Below are 19,861 nucleotides of genomic sequence, written 5' to 3'. Positions count from 1 at the left end.
TTCTTAAACTGTTTGTAGGCTAAAATTGAGACAAAGCAGAGTTTGAAATAACTCCTGATGAGGTGCTGGCTATATAATAGCAACCATAGATGGAATCTATTTATAACACAATTGTGCCTGGACTATATTATAACATACTCTGGCAAGAAATGAGTTGTGTGCAGGCAGGATCCTCATTGCTGGATCATGGCCAATATGTGTACACCCCCAAACCTCTTTTTAGGCATAGAATATATAAGAATACTATTTTCAAGTTTACATATGCAAAACCAAGTACTGTGCCCCCCATTCTGCAATGCGTTTAGGTTTAGGTTACATGCTTAAGCTGATGGGTGCTAAAAAAAATGTCCAGACTGCTATTCCCTCTCTTATATTAGTGGGGTTTTAGTTCATGTGTCCTTGCTGATCTCTGTTGTGAAAGTATGGCTCAGGGAAAGAGATGGTTTTCCAGATAAGACAGTCTCAGGCACTGTGGCCTTTGTAGGTCAAAATCAACACCTCACATTCTACTAAGGGTGCAATAGGCAGCAAGTCTAGATCCAAAAGGATGTTCTATGTCAGGGGCGGGCAAAATACAGCCCGCAGGCCAGATCCGGCCCGCGAGGCCATTCTATCTGGCCCGTGGAGCCCCTAAAAAAATGTAGAAAATTAATATTTCTCTGCTCTTGGTTCCTGTCAAAAATGACAGGAACCAAGGGCACTAGGACCCAGGGGAAGCCCAGTGGGTTCCAACAACAGTGAGGCCTGCCCAGCCAGCCCCCAGCCACAAACCCCATCGGGGTTTCTGGGCTGGGAGCACATGGTTGCCCTGGCACGGGAAGCTCAGGTAAGGTGGGGCAGGGGACCCCAGGCAAGGAAGGAGCACGGGGGGGGGGGGGAAGCGGCCCCTCCCCACCCACCCACGCCCAGTCCCCTGTGCTGCAGCTGCGGGGCTGTCCGGAGCAGGCACAGGCAGCCCCAGGCCAGCTGCAAGCGGCTGTAGCGCAGGGAACCGGGCAGGGAGGGGCTGCTTTTCCCCATGCTCAGCACTAGCTTCTTCTCTGTTGGCAAGCAGGGGGTCAGGGCTGTGCGCTGCCCCCTGCCTGTACCGTGGGGCTGGGGGGCCCTGGGTGCGAGTGGCCAGAGAGCCAGTGGGAGCACGGGGCCCACACCAGTGTCCTGGGGCCAGTGCCGGTGGGGCCCAGAGCAGGGTGGCAGAAGTGTGGGGTCCCAGGCAGCAGGGCCTCTATGGAGCTGGGCTAGCTCCCCCCTCCCTGCTGGTACAGCCCAGCCCGGCTCCACAGACCCCTGCCGGCCTCTGCTCCGCTCTGGGCCCTACCGATGCTGGCCCTGGGACATTGGTCCCAAGACTTTGGGACATTGGTCCCAAGATGGTGACCAGGGGACGGGTCACCTGTCAAGGGGTGGGACTACCCATGCGGCCCTTGACAGCCTGCCAAAACTGGGTAAGCGGCCCTCCGCCCAAAATAATTGCCCGCCCCTCTTTCATGTACTCCCCAAAAGATTCATCCTGTAATAAATGAGTTGCTGCAGCAATCTTCAGTTTTCAGATAAACTGTAACCCCACGACTAGTGCCCTTACATAGCAGTGACAAAGCATTAGATGCTAGCTTGGAGGTTCATGACTAAAAGCAATGAATGCTATCCCTATCCATATAGGTGTAAAAAGGCTGATATGGTTATAGGTGCTAGAAGTAGCAAGTTCTTTGGACAGGGTTACACCATGACAGCAGCAGGCTCTGGCCAGGAGGGCTCCATGCATACACACCCACCCCTCCTGTTCACATGCTCCAAACCCCAAAATGCACCACTGAAGATGCTATAGGTCTACCCTCTGTGGCTGCTCTCATTATCTCAGTCTCGGAGTGAACTAGATGGCAATTACTGGGAAAGACCCTGGAGCATCTTCATTGGTGTATTTTTGGGTTATAAGCAGGAGTGGCTGGACAGACCATGATTGCAGTAGTCCAGGCCAAGGACACACTGCTGCCAGCATGCAGAAATGCCCTTTGATCGCACACCTACTCTGCAAGCAGCTGGTGGGCCCCTCAATCAGAGGAAGCAATATTAGAAAGCAAGAGAAAAGCTTCTATGACTGAAATAGATCTCATTTATATCAATTAAAAAAAAAAATCAAGATTTCAGAGCCACCCCCCAGTTAAGACATTCATATGCAGTGAGCTTTAGATGCCACGGGCCTTTGTCAGCGTTTGAGGAACAGAGCTGGTGGCAAAGCTAGTAAACAAACCAACACCTTTTATTTACCAGCATTTGCCTAAATTTTAACGCCAAATTTGCAAAAAGGCAACAGCTTTGTTTCTTTCGCTTACAATTTTGCAAAGTGCTTCCAGAAATACTTGCCTGCCCCCCACCCCCATCCAAAAAAGACATCTCAGTATTTGCTGAAGTAGTGAAGCAGCAGATGGCTTGCGGCCGTGGATCCTAGTCCAGGGAGTTCAATACTGCACCAAAGATGGGATTAAGCAGCAGTGTCCCACAAAGCAACATTGCTTTAAAGGTGAACTTACTCAATGAAGCAAACCAGAGCTCCTACTGTGCAGCTAAATAGTGCTGAGGCAGCAGTCCACCCACATACAATCAATGGATTGGGAACCAAGTGCCTGTCCTCTTTGCACATAATAAGCCTGATTCACCACTGCATTGCACCCATTTTACACTCCTGTAATTCCACAAAACTGGCATAAAATGGTGAAAAACAGCAGTCAATCAGGCCCTACCTAATGAGTTATACAAAGGAGTGAGGGAAGAAGCCTGAGAGCTCTCACAATCTCCACAATGCTGAGAAATTCTTAATAAAATGGGCCTTTTCCCAATAGCACTGGATTTCATAGAAAAAAACCAGGATCCATTTGCTACTCCTTAAAAGTGTTTTAATACCATATACTTGTGACTGAGCCACAAAACAAGCAGCTTTTCACGTATGTATTTTATAACAAAATAAATCACAGCAAGTTCTCAACTGAATTCTGGATTTATAAATCAGCTGCTGTTAATGTAGGCTTGAATAAAAATTCAGGCCTACATTATACTGCTGTTAACAAACAGCCACAAAGTTAATAAATTCAGCAATTTTTTTATTCAGATAGACTTGTTGCTATACTGGTTTGATCTGGTTCTACTCCCGGCTTTTCTCCTGTGTTATCTCAGGCAAACTGTAGCATCTCTGAATTGAAGCCTCACTATCAGTAATCTGCAATACATGCTTATCTCATAGTAGTGTTGTGAGAGTTAATTCAATATTTTTACACCACTTTTCAATTAACAGTGCCACTCATGTGCAAAGTAAATGTATAAAATAGAAAACGTGCATATAGGTGAAAGGAAGGATGGCCAATGAAAGTATTCCAGCATGAACTTCCTTCACTATCAGTAATATACCTTCCTTCTTTATTAACATTATGATACCCCCTTTGGCACAAACAGATTCAAGATATGGACAAATGTACACTTTAGCTGCTTTAAGAGGGGGAGTGGTGGCTGCAAGAAGCTGCTATTATGATCTGTTATATTTGCATGATCCTGTAGTGATACAAGTTACCTAAACCACCCCTAGTCTGATTCTGAATGAAACACGTTAAAGTTGGGGTGGTTTTGCTATCTTTGTATCATTACAAATTAATGTGGATGTATCAGTTGCACCATAACTGATTATATCAAAATCTTTTGATATTGATGCAATTACTACATTTGCCTATGCTCCGAGTTACCACTGAACAAAGGTATACATTATTTTCCCAGCTACTCTTAAAAATAAAAGAAATAACAATTTCAGTAACTGAAATTAGTCTGTTTCTTAAAATACAGCTGCATATTTCACAGACTTGTTAAAGAAAGTAGAAATGTATCAGTTTATGTTGTATTTTTCCTTGTATTTGTATCCTTCTTTACAATTATATCTTCTCAATTTCAGCTCCTTACAATTAATATACAGTAGCACACTTTCCCCTATCCCTCCTTCCCCTTTTCCAAAAGCTCAGAATATCCTAGGTGGGGCAACAATGGCAAGTTATAACAAGGCCTGACAAGGCCCTGATTAATGAGAAAATCGGAAGGCCATTTTTTCCTACATGGACTCTTTTAATAGTCTGCAAGCTTTGTGGTGCTATTACTATTCTTGGCTACAAGGGCAAAACCACTGCATCTTAACAAAAGCTAAACCTGTTTGGATCAAGAGCACATCCCTGATATGGAACTCTTGTCTGAACCCTGGAGAACAATCTTTTGCTGGTAAATTAGGATAATAAGCAGCTTTTGTCCATGGTCCAGAATTAGGAGAAAAATCTCAGTGTCTTATGCTCTCACTAACAATTGTAAGAATAACCAGTATGAGCACAGCAAAACACTCTTGCTGAAATCTGATTTAAGTCTGGTTTTATTACCACCCTATATACAGAAGCCACCGAAAATCTTCCTCATCATCAAATCTTTACAGGTGGAAATACCTGAAAAATGCTAGCACACAACTCTTTTTTTTTTTTTTTTTAAGTACCACAGAACATATTGCAATTCTTGAACTAGTAATATTCAATAAAATTCAAGTGTACATTTCTCCTGAAAGGTTTGAATGAGTAAGAGGTAGCACAAGTGACAAGATGGCAGGACAATGTGGCAAGACTGTTCAATCTTTGTCATCACTTGATCCTCAAAAAGCAAATCAGACAAAAGTAGTTTTGTATTTAAACAAAGTTATCAGTATCACTTTTATAGCATTAGAAATGCTGTATTGTTGCCAACTTATTTAGCTGGGTCACTGCTATGTATTTAGGTCACAGGACAATTACTGGGTTTTAGGCAGTAAAAACAAATGTAAGGAAATCATAATACAGCATATATACAAATGACAGTGCTGCTTATATTAACAGAATACAGATACTGGATGGAAAAGTTTAATGAAGAGTTGGCTCAAAAGAGGATACATGTACAAAGCCTAAGGAACAACGGTAGCCGCAGTAACTACAATAGAAATAGAATGAACTAAAAACAAGCATGTTTTAATCTATGACCATTATATCAAATCTGTACAGTAGCAACAGCAATACACTTGATAAAAAACCACAAAAAGAGATAAATCACTTTAAACAAGATACAAGAGAACTTATTTTCTTCATGCCAAATTTTTGTGAACACTGCTTAATCTACAGTGTACAAATACATCATATCAAATCAAATACATCATATCAAATGCAAGCATATATACCACATGCAGCAGTGAAAACTATGTGGCTAATAAATTAAGTCATGATATACCTTCGGTTCACCTGCAGGCTGTCCATCTGTCCATAAATTTCTATCAGCTAGTGATTGAAATGGGGTGATACCTTGACTCCCCTGAAGTTAATGGCAGGTTTAACCCTGACTTCAACAAAGACAAAATTTCATCCACTGTGCTTCAAACTGCTGCCATTAAAAAAATCTCAATGTTTAAGAGGAATACTCATTTCCCCCTAATTTGGGATTTCTTCCAAAATTACTCTGGCCTGAGGCCTAGGATGAGCCATGTGTAGTCCTAGAGTGATGACATATTTAAAGTCAGATATATAAAACTGTAAAGGATTGGAAATGGGACCATTATAGAGCCAAAAGGAAAACTCTGGGTTTCCTAACGGAACAGACAGTGCTTGTATGCAGCTTTGGAAGACCCAGAAATAATAAGACTTAAAAGCTCTTATACTTTTGTGCATAAAACAAATATTTTGACAGGTTTTTAAAACATTTTAGTCATTTTTCCTCTTCCTCTGAAACTTCCACGTAATGAGGTCATCTAGCTTTACAGGCAGAAATATACAAATGGGGGGGGGGAAGGGCAGGGGGAGAAGGAAGTTTTGTTTTTTAAACACTGATGCTATCTGAAACACTTCTAAAATACTTTTTTTGTAAAAGATATGGCACATATGGAATATACCATGGCATAGCATAAAGGTTTATCAACACTTGTTTAGGAAGAGCTATTTAGTTTTTCATGGCTTTGCTACTCTTTAATGAGGGAGCCAGGCATGTTAATTAGATTTCTTTCACAATGTAACAGTGCCTACAGTGTTTCTCTGCTTAGTTGTTACAATGTTTCTGCATGCATTTCCCCTTACAAACAGATTTCATAACTGTCTACCTAAAGCTTCTGTAAAGTTCCCATTTGGTAAATAATTCAGTAACTGTTTCATAATAGAGCGTGTATTTCTAGACAATTAAATTAGCAATGAAAAAAGACCCATCAGAGGTACAAAATGATAAATTATTGGCAACCTGAGAGAAGGCAGGGAAATAAGCCTGTAATTAAACCCTTCCCCTCCACCACTCCTAAAATATGTATTCAGGTTGTTCACAATGGTACAATACATACACTGAAAAGATTTTTATGATGTTTAATGTCCAGTGCTTTATCAAAATATAGTTTGTCTTATCAATTTTCATTCAGATCCAGTCACAACAGAGTCATCTGGGCCATCTAGAATACAAAATATCTTTGATAAGCTAAAGAAGGCACAGACATATCAACATGCAAACATTTTCAAGTAACAGAAATTCCTAGAAAAGTTATAGCAATCTAACTGCTCCATACTCATGCAAAATGATTGAAACTTTATTTAAAAGTCCAAAAAGTATTTGGAGTAATTTTTTTTTTCAGGCTTCTAAGTCCCATTCTCAAAAGGAACTTGGGGCCAGATCCAGATCAACTTCACAGGCACCTCTACTTAGGTGTCACAAAGCCTAATATTAAGATGTCATGCTCTATGTTTTTGGATGATGTTCTAAATTGAGAGAGGGAAGTGCCTATAAAAAGCAGCAGCCTAGGTGCCTTCAAATGCAATCCAGAGCACATAGCTGTTGAGCAGACCTCCAACCCAGTGATCCTCAACTAGCGTGATGCAAAATTCTTTAAAGGGAGCCCTGAGCTGTGAGAAGATAAGTCAGGTGTGAGGAAATAAAACAGATTGGGCGCATCCGCACATGCAAGCACATGCACTTGCAGCAGCTCGGATAGGAGCAGCACAAATTTGTGCCGGAGATTTGTGTCTCAGCACATGTGCCTGAACATGCCCTTTGGTGTGGGGCAAACTCTGCCACTTGGGGCAAACTGACCCTGCCCAGTTCTCCCTGGGTCTTCCGCCAGGGGGAGCTAGAGGCTGGGGCCAGCACCTCTGCTGGCCCCAGCAGTATAAAAAGCTGCCCTGGAGAGCAGCTCAGGGCTACTTGCTCTCAGGAGCTTCTGTCCCAGCCAGTTGGTATCTGGGGACACTAGCTTCTTGTGCCAGCTGGACAGCTGAAGCAGCCCTAACCTGGAGTGGTCCCTGCACCCTCTACCCACTGCAGCAGTCTGGCAGTGGGGGTTGCTGCCTGGCTGTGACCTGCTGCCACCTGCGACAGCATCCGCCCCCTTGGACCTGCTGGACCATGGCTGTGCACCTGCTAGACCCAGATGGGGACCACATGGCCACCTGAGCTGTGGTAAGGGCATTGCAGAGCCTCCTGCACCTCTGGGCCAGCTGCCAGTGGGCCATGGCGGCATAGTTGGCCTTTGTGTGACACTGCTGTCATGTCTTCTGTTGCCCTCGGCCTGCCATCTGGACAGCTATCGCCTGGAAGGTGTGCTTGTTGTGATGGCCCGCTATGAACTGTTGAAGTGTGTCTGCCTGGCCCCAAATGACCAGGAGGTCAGCTATCTCGTCCGCCCTTCAGCTCCTCTGCCCAGGTCCTGCCACTTGACTCACCAGCAAGGATCCTGATGTCCCATGTTTAAAATTTGCAAATTCTCTGATGAAAAAGCCTAGATTCTCTCATTAAAATACCTCAAATCTGCATTCTTCTGTGATTAAAATGAAATGCCACTATACACAGAGAGATCAGTTGGGCAATGTTTTTTTGATATATTTACAATTTTAAAGCAGTCTGAAAGCCTACCAGTGCCTCTATCATCATAATAAAATTAATTCTAAATATCTATACACTTTGGTGTTTTCTTTTGTTTTTTTATCATAGAAAAATTAGAGTTGCCCCTGCCCCCTTCGCTCATCAGGATGCGGGGCACTGAGCAGCACTGAGATCCCAGTGCCCTGTCCCTGCCTTGCCCCTCACTCCCAAACCACAGTCGTCCACCAGTGCGCCTCACTCCTGACCCACAGCCTCTGCCTGCCCACTCTAGCTCTCTCCTGGCAGCAGCTCTGCCCCAGCACCAAGACGTGAGTCCAGCTGTAGCTGTCCCACCTGCTGCTTTGTGGCTCGGAGCAGTGCCAGCCCTTGCTGTTCTACTCCCTGTGCCTGTGCCCAGGCCACAGTGATCTCCATGCTGTGACTGGGAAGCCCTCAACTGGGTCTCAGGGACTGGCCTGGGCAAGCCCCTTCTCTTCCAAGCTGGCCTCCCCCTGCACAGGCTGCTCTGGGGGTACACGGGGGCTCTAAGGCCAGCTCTGGCAGCCTCTCCTACCCAGAGTGTTCCCCCACCCCTGACCCCCAATTCTCTCTCACACACACCCCCACTGCCTCTTCCACCCCTCCCCCCCAGCCCATCAGACCCCCTGAGTGGTTCCTGGGACCAAGAGCCCCCCCTAGGCTGGGGCTGCATGTCCCAGCATGGGTGTGGGCACAGGGCAGGGCTGCAGTGTGGCAGTTGCCCCTGCAGCCAAAGCTCCTGCCAGCAGGTCCCATCCCGTTTGGCGGCTGGGCACACGGTGTGAGATTTGCAAGGCGGTTTGTGTGTAGGGTTTGTGGGTGGGTGGAGGGGTGGCTGTGAAGTTTGTGGGGAGGTGAGGGGTTTGCGGGTGGATTGTGTGGGGTTTGTAGGTGGGGTGTTTGTGGGGGTGGTTTGTGGGTGGATTATGAGTGTGGAGGGACTACATGGAAGGTGGGTCCCCCACCCACCTCTCTGCATGGCACACAGCCACCCCTACAACAGCAGCTTCCAGCAGCAGGACATCAGGGCACTCATAGCCCGCTGCTGGCAGAGATCCCCAGCAGCATGTGAGGTGCTGCCTGAGTCCCAGGGGCTCCATGTAGTGCATGGAGCTGGCTTGGTCTGCTGGCATGTGCCTTCAGTCAGGACCAAGCCAGCTCTTGTTGCCACCCAGGGCTCCTGGCACTGCAGACAGAAGCTGTGCGCCATCGGGCTGGGCTCGCTCCTGCCTAGATATTCACTAGTTATTATAATGCCTTTTATAATAAAACTGTATTTTAGCACTGCATAAAGTAAATATATTCCTTTAAGGAAAAGATAAATAAAGGAGTGATGGTTTAAAAAGCATCAGGAAGAAAATTAGCTTTACTTATTTTAGGAATGAAAGATGGAGGTTATTGATTAGACTTTATATGTAAATAAAAGGGTACAAAAATTTTGATAGCAGATGGCTTTCATTCCAGCAGAAAAAGATAAATGTAATCTAATGGTTAAATACTTAAGTTAGACAAAAACAACTGGAAAATAAGGAATGTATTTTAATAGAATGGGAACTTTGATCACTTAACCAAGAACCCAGTGATTTCCTCATCACATGAAGTCTTTAAATTATGGATGTCTTTAAATAAATATTTTTAGCTCAACTGGAAATTTGGGGCTTGGTGCAGAGTGAAATTCTATGGCTTCGGTTATGCAGGAGACTAGATCAACTGTTCATAATTGTCCCTCCAGTAATGATAACATATGCATTACATCAGGGGTGGGCAAGATGTGGCCCTCCAGGCTATTCTATCCAGCCTGTGGGGCCCCTAAAAAATTTAGAAAATTAATAGCTATCTGCCCCTGGCTGCCTGTCATGTGGCCCTCGATGGTTTGCCAAAACTCAGTAAGTGGCTCTCTGCCCAAAATAATTGCCCACCCCTGCATTACATACTCATTTGAACAACTATCATCTAACCCAGGGGCGGGCAATTATTTTGGGCAGAGGGCAACTGACTGAGTTTTGGCAAGCCATCGAGGGCCGCAAGACAGGCAGCTAGGGGCAGATCAACATTAATTTTCTAAATTTATTAGGGGCCCTGCGGGCCGGATAGAATGGCCTGGTGGGCTGCATCTGGCCCGCGGGCCAGATTTTGCCTGCCCCTGATTTAACCCTTATGTAGGCAAAGCCTCTATTAATATCACAGCCAGGATAAGTACTATAGAATATGGTTCCTGCTTGACAACTGTAGGGCCCCTGGCCAGACATACAGGCAAAGGCACAATGGGATAGGATGCGTGATCCACACAACCATGCTTCTTGCCATGTCACACATGCATGGAAGGAAGCGTGATTGTGGGGTTGAGCATCTCCATCAAGCCGTACTGCTGGTGCAGGGGGAGTCTGTGATCATGGGCAGGTTCCTGTGGCTGGGAGCCCTGTCAGTTTATCCAGGTTCCCAGCCGTGGGGGTGCAACTGGCTATATGTTCAATTAATGGTGTGACAGGAACCAGCCATAAATTTATTACACATTTGTATGATTACAATTACAATTGTAATTTGACCCCATTGACTTTGTGGCTTATTCTTTGTTTTATGATGCCATTAATTGCTTTAATGTGTGGCCAAACTACAATTTAAGATGTGATTAACCGGTTAATCACATCTTAAGTGTAACATGGTGGCAGGTTTACTAACTTTATTTTTATAATAATCTGAAAATAAAATGTTGGGTATAAAAAACTATCCGGTTAACTATACCTAAAATATAAAACATATCAGAGGTACAGCTACTTTATGAATAATACTAAAGTTGATGGCGATAAGAAAATATACTCACTAATATAAAGGAGATGATAGTAGATGCTAACCAAGTGATAACAAAGGAAAAATAATCTGAGTTTTCTGTCCAACATGACTAAGAATAAGCCCAGTTCCTCTGTAAAGATGCAGAGGTTAACTCATGTACAGTCCTATAGACTTCAATAGAAGTGAAGTCATATGCAGTACTGGCAAGTTTTTTAATCCCTATAGTATGCCTAAACATAAAAATAGAAAAGATATAAAATGGTGAGAACTGCAAGCAAAATATGTTCATACTATTTCCTACAATGTGAGATATGCTGGTATTAAATATTTGGGGGAAACAGTTATTTCTTTTAAATGCTAGACTGGGCTTTAAAACAAGGAGAACCTTGAGCTGTTCATACTCAACCACTGTCTTAGTGGTTGTTTATCAAAAATCAAGCCAATCAGAAATACTGAATTTAATGTATTCAGTAGCCAACTGCTAATTCTTTTAAGACTGAAGAATAGGAAGAGAACTCTTACACGATGGGTGCAGTATTTCTCCAGATTTGGCATATGTATTATCACGGAATATTCATGTGTCTTTATTATTGCAAGAGCTTCTTTTGAATTATGAAATTTTTATCAGACTTATGAATGGCATCTTATCCTTTTGTCATTGTTTGGTTGTCTCCTTATCCTGTTGCTCAGTTCTTTTTTTGGACTTCATGCTTTGATTTTTTTTAACCCTATATATCCTGTCTAAAGGGAAAGGGAGATTCTTACATATCTCAATGCACTGAAAATGTTACAGTTCAAAAATATAGATATGGTGGCTCCAAAATACATAAATGGGAAAAAAAGTAACAATCAATTTTATAAACTTCTATTTAAGCCAATTCAATTTACAGACTTCTATAAAGCTAAGGAAAATATTAGATAGTTGAAGATGACAGTAATGAAGACTGTACTTGAATTCCCACTCTCCCAGGCAGGGAGGGCTGGGAGTCGCCAGCAGGGGGCTTATCTCTAATGCCCCCTAGCTCAGGCCTGGGGGTGGGTCAGGCCAGGCTGGGGTGTGTGGACAGTTGCTTAGCAATCAGAGTGCACCTCCTGCATGAAGGTACAGGCCTGCAGAGGGGAGCAAGGGGTATGGCTTACAGAGGGGCCCTGCAGGCTGGACGGAATTGCCTGGCAGGCTGGATTCGGCCCACAGACCATATTTTGCCCACCCCTGACCTAGAGGCACACCTGAACCTTTTATGGCCCTGCCTTTGCACTACAGATGTATAAGCATGCATGCAGAGATTATGAATGCTTAGTAGGCTATGCACATACATGTGTACCTGACTAAGTCCAGAAAGGCTGGGAGGAAGGGAGGAAGGAGACATACCACCTGGGTTCCAGGCCTCAAAATAAAGCAAGCTTAGCCTTAGCACAAAAAGGACTAGCTAAAGTACCTGCAGCTTTCAGTGATTTCACCTGAAGCTCAGTTAAGTGCTCAGCTCCTTTGTCAAGCCCAGGACTCAGTTGTAGGAACAACAATGCTGACCATGAGATATATATAACAATAGAACCCAGATAATGTGCAATCAGCTGGTTTGTGACCTGCTTAGTCCACAACAGTTGTCAAATTAAAGAGGAGCTGTTCAGCTGTTTGCTTCAACTTGCTTCAAAGGGCATTGCTTCTCCAATCAGTTGGAGCCCATCAACCATCCTACAGAGCTGATCAGAGAAGCGACACCCTTTGAAATAAAAACTGCAGCAAACAGCTGGAGTGCCTCAGTAGTCCTGCACAGCTTTTTTGCTGCAGGTATACATACCTCCAGATCGTCCACAAATCATCTTTGCAGAGGAGCAAGAAATTATCTAAGTTCTATTGTATCATCTTATTCAGACATCCTTCTGCACTCTGAACTTCCATTATTTACCGTGGAGTAAACTGGAATCTTCTCCTCTGGTCTTGATGTCGTGGTTGGTATCCTCTACCTAGGAGAGATGAGAATAGAGTATTTTTCCCTTAATATTCAAGGAGAAAAACAAATAATTGGTGAGAATATTTAAAAGCCAGCAGGTATAACTTGAAAGCAGACCATTTCCCTGTCTCTCACTGCAACAAGACCTCACCATTTTCTATTCTATATACCTTCTACAGTAAGTAATTACTCTGGTATACAATTAAGAATAACATTTTTAAATTTAGGAGGCTATCATTAATAATGGAATTACTTTTCTTAAAGCCATTAGGAAAGTTATCTGCACAATTTATGTACTTCTAAATACTAGCCCAGCCAATTACTTGGAATTGTACATTGTGTAATCGTACAGAATGATCTGCATAGCTGATTGCGCAAACTAAGTAAAGAACAATGTGCTACTTAAAACTTTTCCTCATAGCAGTTATACTGCTTTACCTGTATTGTAGTTTTATCCTAAATTTACAGATCTAAATTGTACTGAAATAACTGTTTTTAAACTGGCATAACTGCAACCTTATTGAGAGACAATACTGCTTTAATAACATCAGTTTCCATAGGCATAACAAAGGTTGGTAGACCAGCCTTTACCTCTGCAATAAAGTATAGTGAGGTCCTGCTTATGCAAAAGTTCAGCTGGCATTCACCAGAATTAATGTATAAAGTGTTTATACAGTGTTATGAAGGAGATGATTAATGGATGAATACAGTTTATATTTTTAATTAAGTTTTGTATAGAGGCAGAGTAAAGGTAGTTTGAAATTAGTTTGTCTGCTGGTTATTGATTGTTTTTTCTGCTTGTTCAAATGAGTGATGAGGGCAGTGACACCACTGTTTATATAATGTATGTTTGTGATTTCCATAATTCTTAATGTTTGTTTTATTTTTACTGATGCATGCAATGGTACAACTTATTCTGGTTTTGATTCGCATCTGAAATACCAATTATTAAGTTTTGTCTAGGCATATGCTATGTGATCCTGTCTGCATAGAGCTGGAAACTGTGTTACTCTAACCAGTTTAAAGTAGGTTTAAAACTGGCTTAAGATAACCTAGTTGATTAAGATCAAACTATGTTCAATGCAAATTTAGCAACAGTTCTCTGCTTTAAGCTCTATTTTTCAAACAGAAAACTCAAAAACAACAAAACAATATGGATAGGAAAGTTTGCAGCTCACAGAGGATGGAAGCCATACCTAGGATGCCCAAACTTTACTTTTCTACATGCTACTTTGGCAGTGTGTTTGAAGCCTGAAGGTAAAATATGTGAAAAATGGAGCCTGTAGATAACTTGTATGCATAGCTGTAAACTACTGACTCTACAGTTCCCAGAGGGAGATGAGGGGCTGTCCTGCTAAGGAGATTAAACCCTCATGCCCAAATTTGGTGAGGCTACCCAGTGTGGGGGGATGAGGCTCCCAGAGGGGGGAGGTAAAGGGCTTCCCTTGCCAGGGTCTTTAAACCCAGCACCCCACAGCTCTGGCAGAGCTTCGAGGCATGAGGAATCAGAGGTTCATAGAAGGATGACTGAAGGGCCGATGATGTTAAACCCTGCACCCATGGTTTAAAGTCCCAGTGAGGAAAGCCTTTCAGCTACCACCACTGGAAGCCTCTGGTCTTCTGCACCTGGCCAGCCCCGTCACAGCTGCAGGATGTGGGGTTTAAAGTCCCAGAGGGAAAGCCCTCAAATGGACATTAGGCTGACAGTCAGCTGACTGTTGACTCCAGCCCTGGGAGAGCCAAGGGTCTCAAACTCACTCAGGGCTTTCCTTGCCCCAGTCCTAGCCCCATGACAGACCTGAATCATATGAAGACTGGGGGGACCTGGCTTTCAACTTACTGATGCAGGAGGTGCCTGGGATCAAGATCCTGGACTCCCCCTGCACTGACAAGAAGAAAGGGCACAATTAGGATCTGATCTCACTACCTGCCATGCATGTGTGATATGGCAGAAAGCACAACCTTGGTTGGGATCCAAGATCAGAACCCAGGGTGCCTTTACATGAAGGTGTCCTTGAGGCCTTAGCCCAGGGGTGGGCAATTATTTCGGGCGGAGGGCCGCTTACCAAGTTTTGGCAAGCTGTCGAGGAGTGCGTGGGTAGCCCTGCCCCTTGACAGGTGCCCCGTTCCCTGGTCGCCATCTTGGGACCAGAAGTCCTGCCCCTAACCTCTGAACTTTGCCACTGGAAGTCCCTCCCCTTGCCCCTGGAAGTACTCCTTTGGGGAAGAGGGTTTGCCATCTTAGGGGAAAAAACCCCCAAATTACATACTAAAAGTCAAAAACCCATAATCATATATTTTAATTTAATTAAAAAAATAGTTTTGTCCTGATTTGTGTGCGTTTGTGGTGTATATGCAGAAGTGACTGCACATGGGGGTTTGTGGGGATGTGTGTGTGTGGGTATGGATGGGGGTATGGGAGCCATGTAGTGCAGAGTGGCTGGCTGGCAGGCAGGAAAGTGGGGAAAGCGGCAGGGGGGAGTTGAAGTGAGTGGGAGCATGGGACCTGCACCAGCGGAGCCCAGAGCAGGGTGGTTGGAGACAGGGGTCTGTGGATCCGGGCTGGGCTGCACCAGCAGGGAGAGGGGGGAGCTGACCTGGCTCCATAGAGCCCCTGCCGGCTGGGACTCCTGTACTCCTGCTGCCCTGCTCTGGGCCCCACCGGTGCTGGCCTTGGGACACCAGTGCGGGCCCCATGCTTCCACCCTGCTGCTGCTGGCTCCTGCGCGCCTGCTTATTTCCCATACCCCTGCCCCAGCTCCAGCTCTTGAGTACAGGCTGGGAGCAGTGCGCAGCCCCGACCCCACACGCCCCATGCTCGCCCGTCTGGACTGAGCAGTGGTGGCAGGGAATGAGCTGGTCCTCAGTGTGGGGAGAAAGTGGCTGCTCCCCCACCCTGTGGCCGGCGCCCTGTGCTGCAGCCACTTGGAGCCTGCACAGGGCTGCCTGCGGTGATGTGGCAAAGAAGCAGGACAGCCCTGTGTGGGCTGTGAGCGGCTGTAACACGGGGCTCTGGCCATGGTGAAGGGGAGCAGCCACTTTCCCCCTGCACTGAGGACCAGTTTACTCTTCACAGGCAAGGGTGGGGTTGGAGCTGCATGCTGCTCCCCACCCATATCACGGGGCCGGGGCACTGGGAGTGAGTGGGTGTGAGGGAGCCAGTGGCAGCCAGGCAGGAACGTGGGGCTCATGCTGGTGTCCCAGGACAACCGCTGACGGAGTCGAGCAGGGTGGCAGGAGCGCAGGGCCAGGTCAGCACAGTTCTATGGAGCCAGATCAGCTCCCCGCTCTCCCTGCTGGTGCAGCCCAGCCTGGCTCCACAGACCCCTACCAGCCCACACCCTGTGCTCCTACTGCCCTGCTCTAGGCTTTGCTGGTGCTGACCCCAGGACATTGGTGCAAGTCCCATGCTCCTGCTCGCTTTCACTCCCTCCCTGCCCCCGCCGCCACTTTCCCGCCTGCCTGCCAACTCTTGGCTGCATGCCTGGACTGTGGGGCTCATCAGGAGCCAGCTGAGCCCCGAGGGCTGGGGCAATCCCCACGGTCCTCCCTTCCCTCCCCCAACTTCTGACCTGAATTTCCCACATTGGTGCAACCATGAACAGCCCCATGGTCCCAGGCTGGTGGCAAGGCTGGGAGGAATTTATAAATTATTCTGCACCCCCAAGAGCCTATACAATCTGTTTTACATGATCCCTGGGCCTTCTGGCGCTTCATCCCATACTGATGTCTTCTGCCACTAACAGTAATGTCACCACAACCTACTTCCCTCCTGGGCCACTGTCCTGAGTTTCCTTAAAATCTCTCCCCTGCTAAATCAATTGGTATTGCTGATGAGTGATTTAAAGTCAACTCCTGCTAAGGAAGACCAATGGAGGCCAAGACCTTGATCCAGCAAAGCACCTAAGCATATATTTACATTTTAGCACATGATTGACTTATTGGATTATGACATGAGTTAGGATTGGAAACTAAAGACAATTTTTATGCACTGAGGTACACTTCTTTAACTACTAAAACTTCCAAAAATTTTTAGCTGGGACAAGGCATGGAAAGTTTTGGCTCTGCATAAAGGAATTTTTCAGAAAGTAATAAGCATGTGAAAGCTCTGAGCTATAATGCAATTTGTACATAAAATCGTAGGATTAGCTTCTGCTGATTTTAACACAGTAATTTCATTCACACAATGCAGTTTTACTACAGAATAACAGTTTCTAATGTATTGGATTTCTTTTTTACCTGAAGGTTGGGTCTGAGAGCCATAAGGCTGAAGCCCTCTCCACTGATATCCCCTGTTCTGATTACGGTATGGAGGAGCAAATGAAGTTCTGTGCGCTTGCTGAAAATTAGCATTCCTTCCTCTTCCTTGCATTTCTGAAGAATAATATTTGCAAGATGATATTGAATGTATACAGAATGTAAAAAGCAAAGTTACAATCTGTTCAACATTTTGAGAAAATAACATTTTAAGACAGATGTGCTGCAATATTCATGGGCAGTTTTGATTACCTTAAATTAATTAGCTTCCCTCTTATAGTTAGCCCATTACTTCTCATTCTGTGAACATGCTCATGGCTGAGTTTCCATAACAAGAATCTTAGAAACCATGCTGAAACTATTCTGGTGGTAGATAATAGCACAAATTTGGTTATAACAACTATTAAAAAGAATAATAAATCTGTCCATGTCAGAGCCTCCCATCATAATGGAAACAAGTCAGCACGATTCTAAAGCCATGGCAAACACTAATATAGTTTGATACTCTGCCGCTGAAAAGGTCTTATTTGGTTATTTTAATGCACTTCCATGAGACCTCTGTTATCTATCCAGTATCAGGTCTTAGAAATATATGTGCTCACAAAACTGTGACCACTTTTTAACAATGGGACAAAGAGATGTAGAGATAAAAAGTCAAAAAGCCAGTAGAGAAGACAAAATTTATGCACAAATCTAATAGTGCTGTACATATTACAGTTATCAAGAAGTTAACATCCGCTTACATAAAATAAAGCACCCCAAAACCAACTTAAAAAAGAGGAGAGAGAAAGATTCTACTTGCATTTGTGTGCAAATCTGATAAATATCCCAGGTATCTCTTATTAGGTTGATAAGATCAGCAGAGCTTTGCATTTGCATTTCATCAATAAACAGGTACAAAAACTAATAGTCTAACAACAGTATTCTAAAATGCATATGTTGGCATTAAATTGATGACAATTAATAAGCTTTAAACAGAGAAAAAGTGCAAAGTATTTTCAAGCATCAACAAGCTCAGAGTGCTCTCTGAAAAAATAAATGTATTCTCTGAATCCTTCAATGCTGCTATGCTGAAAAATTGTTCCTTAAAGCAGAATGGGAAATCTTGAGTCATCTAACCACTACAGGGCACAAATGACTTTACTACTAAGTAAAAGAACAGTGTTCTAACAATAACTATTACTATGTTTACAGTATACACAAATCTTATTAATCACAAATGTAGATGGAAACATTACTTGATTCAGTTCTGGGTAATCATAATCATAGAACATCCTGGGATCAGAATATTTTTTGTCAAATTCTTCCTTCCAGTTGTATCAGCAAGTTCTCTTGAGACTGACAGACTGCCTAAAGGGACACTGCTGCTGTTGAAAAGTTACAGATAACATCAATATATTAGCTTTCCTGGGAATTAACATGATGCCAACCTGCGATAAATCCATCTCCCCGCTGTCTGCTCTGAATTGTTCTGTTCTTCGCCATACAAGCTTTGCAGATGAGCAACTTCAGATTCTGGAACTGCGTACATAAAAATCCCTGCAGACAGTGGGCATAATGTTAAAGTCTGAAGTAGTTCTCTTTTTCTTGTTAAGAGTAACAGGAATAGACTGCTTCAATAGCAGTCAAAACCATTTGGGTAGTTCAGCCTTGTATCTATCTGAAAGTGCAAGACTTTTCAATCTGTTATTCCCCAGAAACAAAGTTAAAATATATCATAACAGAGAAGACTTTTGTGGGAGTTGTTTTATTTTCTCTCTTTCTTGGTAAAGTTTGCTTTGATTACTCATGTTATAAATTGCTTTGCCTCTGCAGACAGATCTGACTAGATCTACTATTGCCTTATTTCAGGAAGAAATGGTTATGGTGACTCGATCAAGTCTGGTGCATAGATACGTGTTTTTTTACAGAGATGAAAAATGAATCAGAAGAAATCAAATCTATGTATTTTACTCAAGAGATCCCAGCAAAAAAATTGCACAATAATTTTGGTAATATTTTAGATATCTGTCAAGCAACAGCGATTTGAAGACTTGAGGGGATTAGGCACCTTAAACTTGATCAGCTCCTAAAATTTTACCAACATCTATCAGTTTTAATTTGGGGCAAGAAGAAGGATTGTGATTGGACTGATGTAGGGACTTTGGTTACAGGCTGCTTGATGAGTCTCACAAGGATGAACCGACTTTTAGGGCCCCTCTAGACATTCAGGTAAAGGAGTGATAGGATCTGATGCGTGATCCACACAATTGCACCTTTTGCCATGCCACTTGTACATGGCAGGAGGCGTGATTGTGGGATCCAGGATCAGATCCTATCATGCTTTACGTGCCAGTGCATGGGGAGCCCAGGATCACTATCGTGGGCTCCCCCTTCTCCAGCATATCAGTAACAAGCCGCCATAGCTGAGAGTCCTGTCAGCTGACAAGACTCCCAGCTGACAGTGCCCCACAGACTGCTGTGGCTGGGAGTCTCATCAGCTGACAAGACTCCCATCTGTGGCAGCACCCCACAAGCTACAGCAGCTGACAGGGCTCTTAGCTGCCGGCACACAGACCCTGCTACACATGCAAATTAAAGTTGGACAGAAACCAGCTATAAAGTTATTACACATTTTCCAGCTCTAACTTCAAGCTAGTTGGACCTTTTTAAGGCATGATAGCTAATTTGCATGTGTAGTCAGTTTAAATTAACTGTATAATTAACCAGGTAATTGCATAATACATGTAACATGTAGAGGGGGCCTCTCTCAGGGAAAAAAATCCCTTCAATAAATAGGAGAAGACCCTTCTCTATGAATGACTACTTGATTAGGTGAAAAACCAATGGTTGGCAAGACAGCCATTGATTAGAGAGGTTTTACTAACTTACGGTAGAGCTCAAATCACTGAAATCTCAGTGACTATTCTGAACAAATTTTCAAAGCTAGGAAACCTGTCTAGTAAAATAGCTTT

At 44.1% G+C, this 19,861-nt stretch overlaps 1 protein-coding gene across 10 annotated transcripts in view; it reads right to left on the bottom strand.

Annotated features, from left to right (window-relative positions):
- Window positions 1-4,891: 4,891 nt before the first annotated feature.
- The window catches only part of FAM120B (family with sequence similarity 120 member B), an 84,881-nt gene continuing 69,911 nt past the window's right edge, over window positions 4,892-19,861 (bottom strand). For 2 of the 10 annotated variants that reach the window (XM_019479872.2, XM_019479869.2), the window contains 5 exons: window positions 18,338-18,446; window positions 16,890-17,024; window positions 14,491-14,535; window positions 12,606-12,663; window positions 4,892-6,463 (listed from right to left, as the gene is read on the bottom strand). In XM_019479872.2, the coding sequence (XP_019335417.2) occupies window positions 6,451-6,463; window positions 12,606-12,663; window positions 14,491-14,535; window positions 16,890-17,024; window positions 18,338-18,446 (360 nt within the window). In that variant the 3' untranslated portion in view covers window positions 4,892-6,450. Of the gene's footprint in view, window positions 6,464-12,497; window positions 12,664-14,490; window positions 14,536-16,889; window positions 17,025-18,337; window positions 18,447-19,861 lie in introns of those variants that run through there. The other 8 variants (XR_002087827.2, XR_009455763.1, XR_001371963.3 and 5 more) reach the window with 8 other exon arrangements.

The sequence above is a fragment of the Alligator mississippiensis genome, chromosome 1, assembly GCF_030867095.1.
Source record: "Alligator mississippiensis isolate rAllMis1 chromosome 1, rAllMis1, whole genome shotgun sequence".
NCBI classification, from domain to species: domain Eukaryota; kingdom Metazoa; phylum Chordata; order Crocodylia; family Alligatoridae; genus Alligator; species Alligator mississippiensis.
This window is presented reverse-complemented; position numbering and strand designations above follow the sequence as displayed.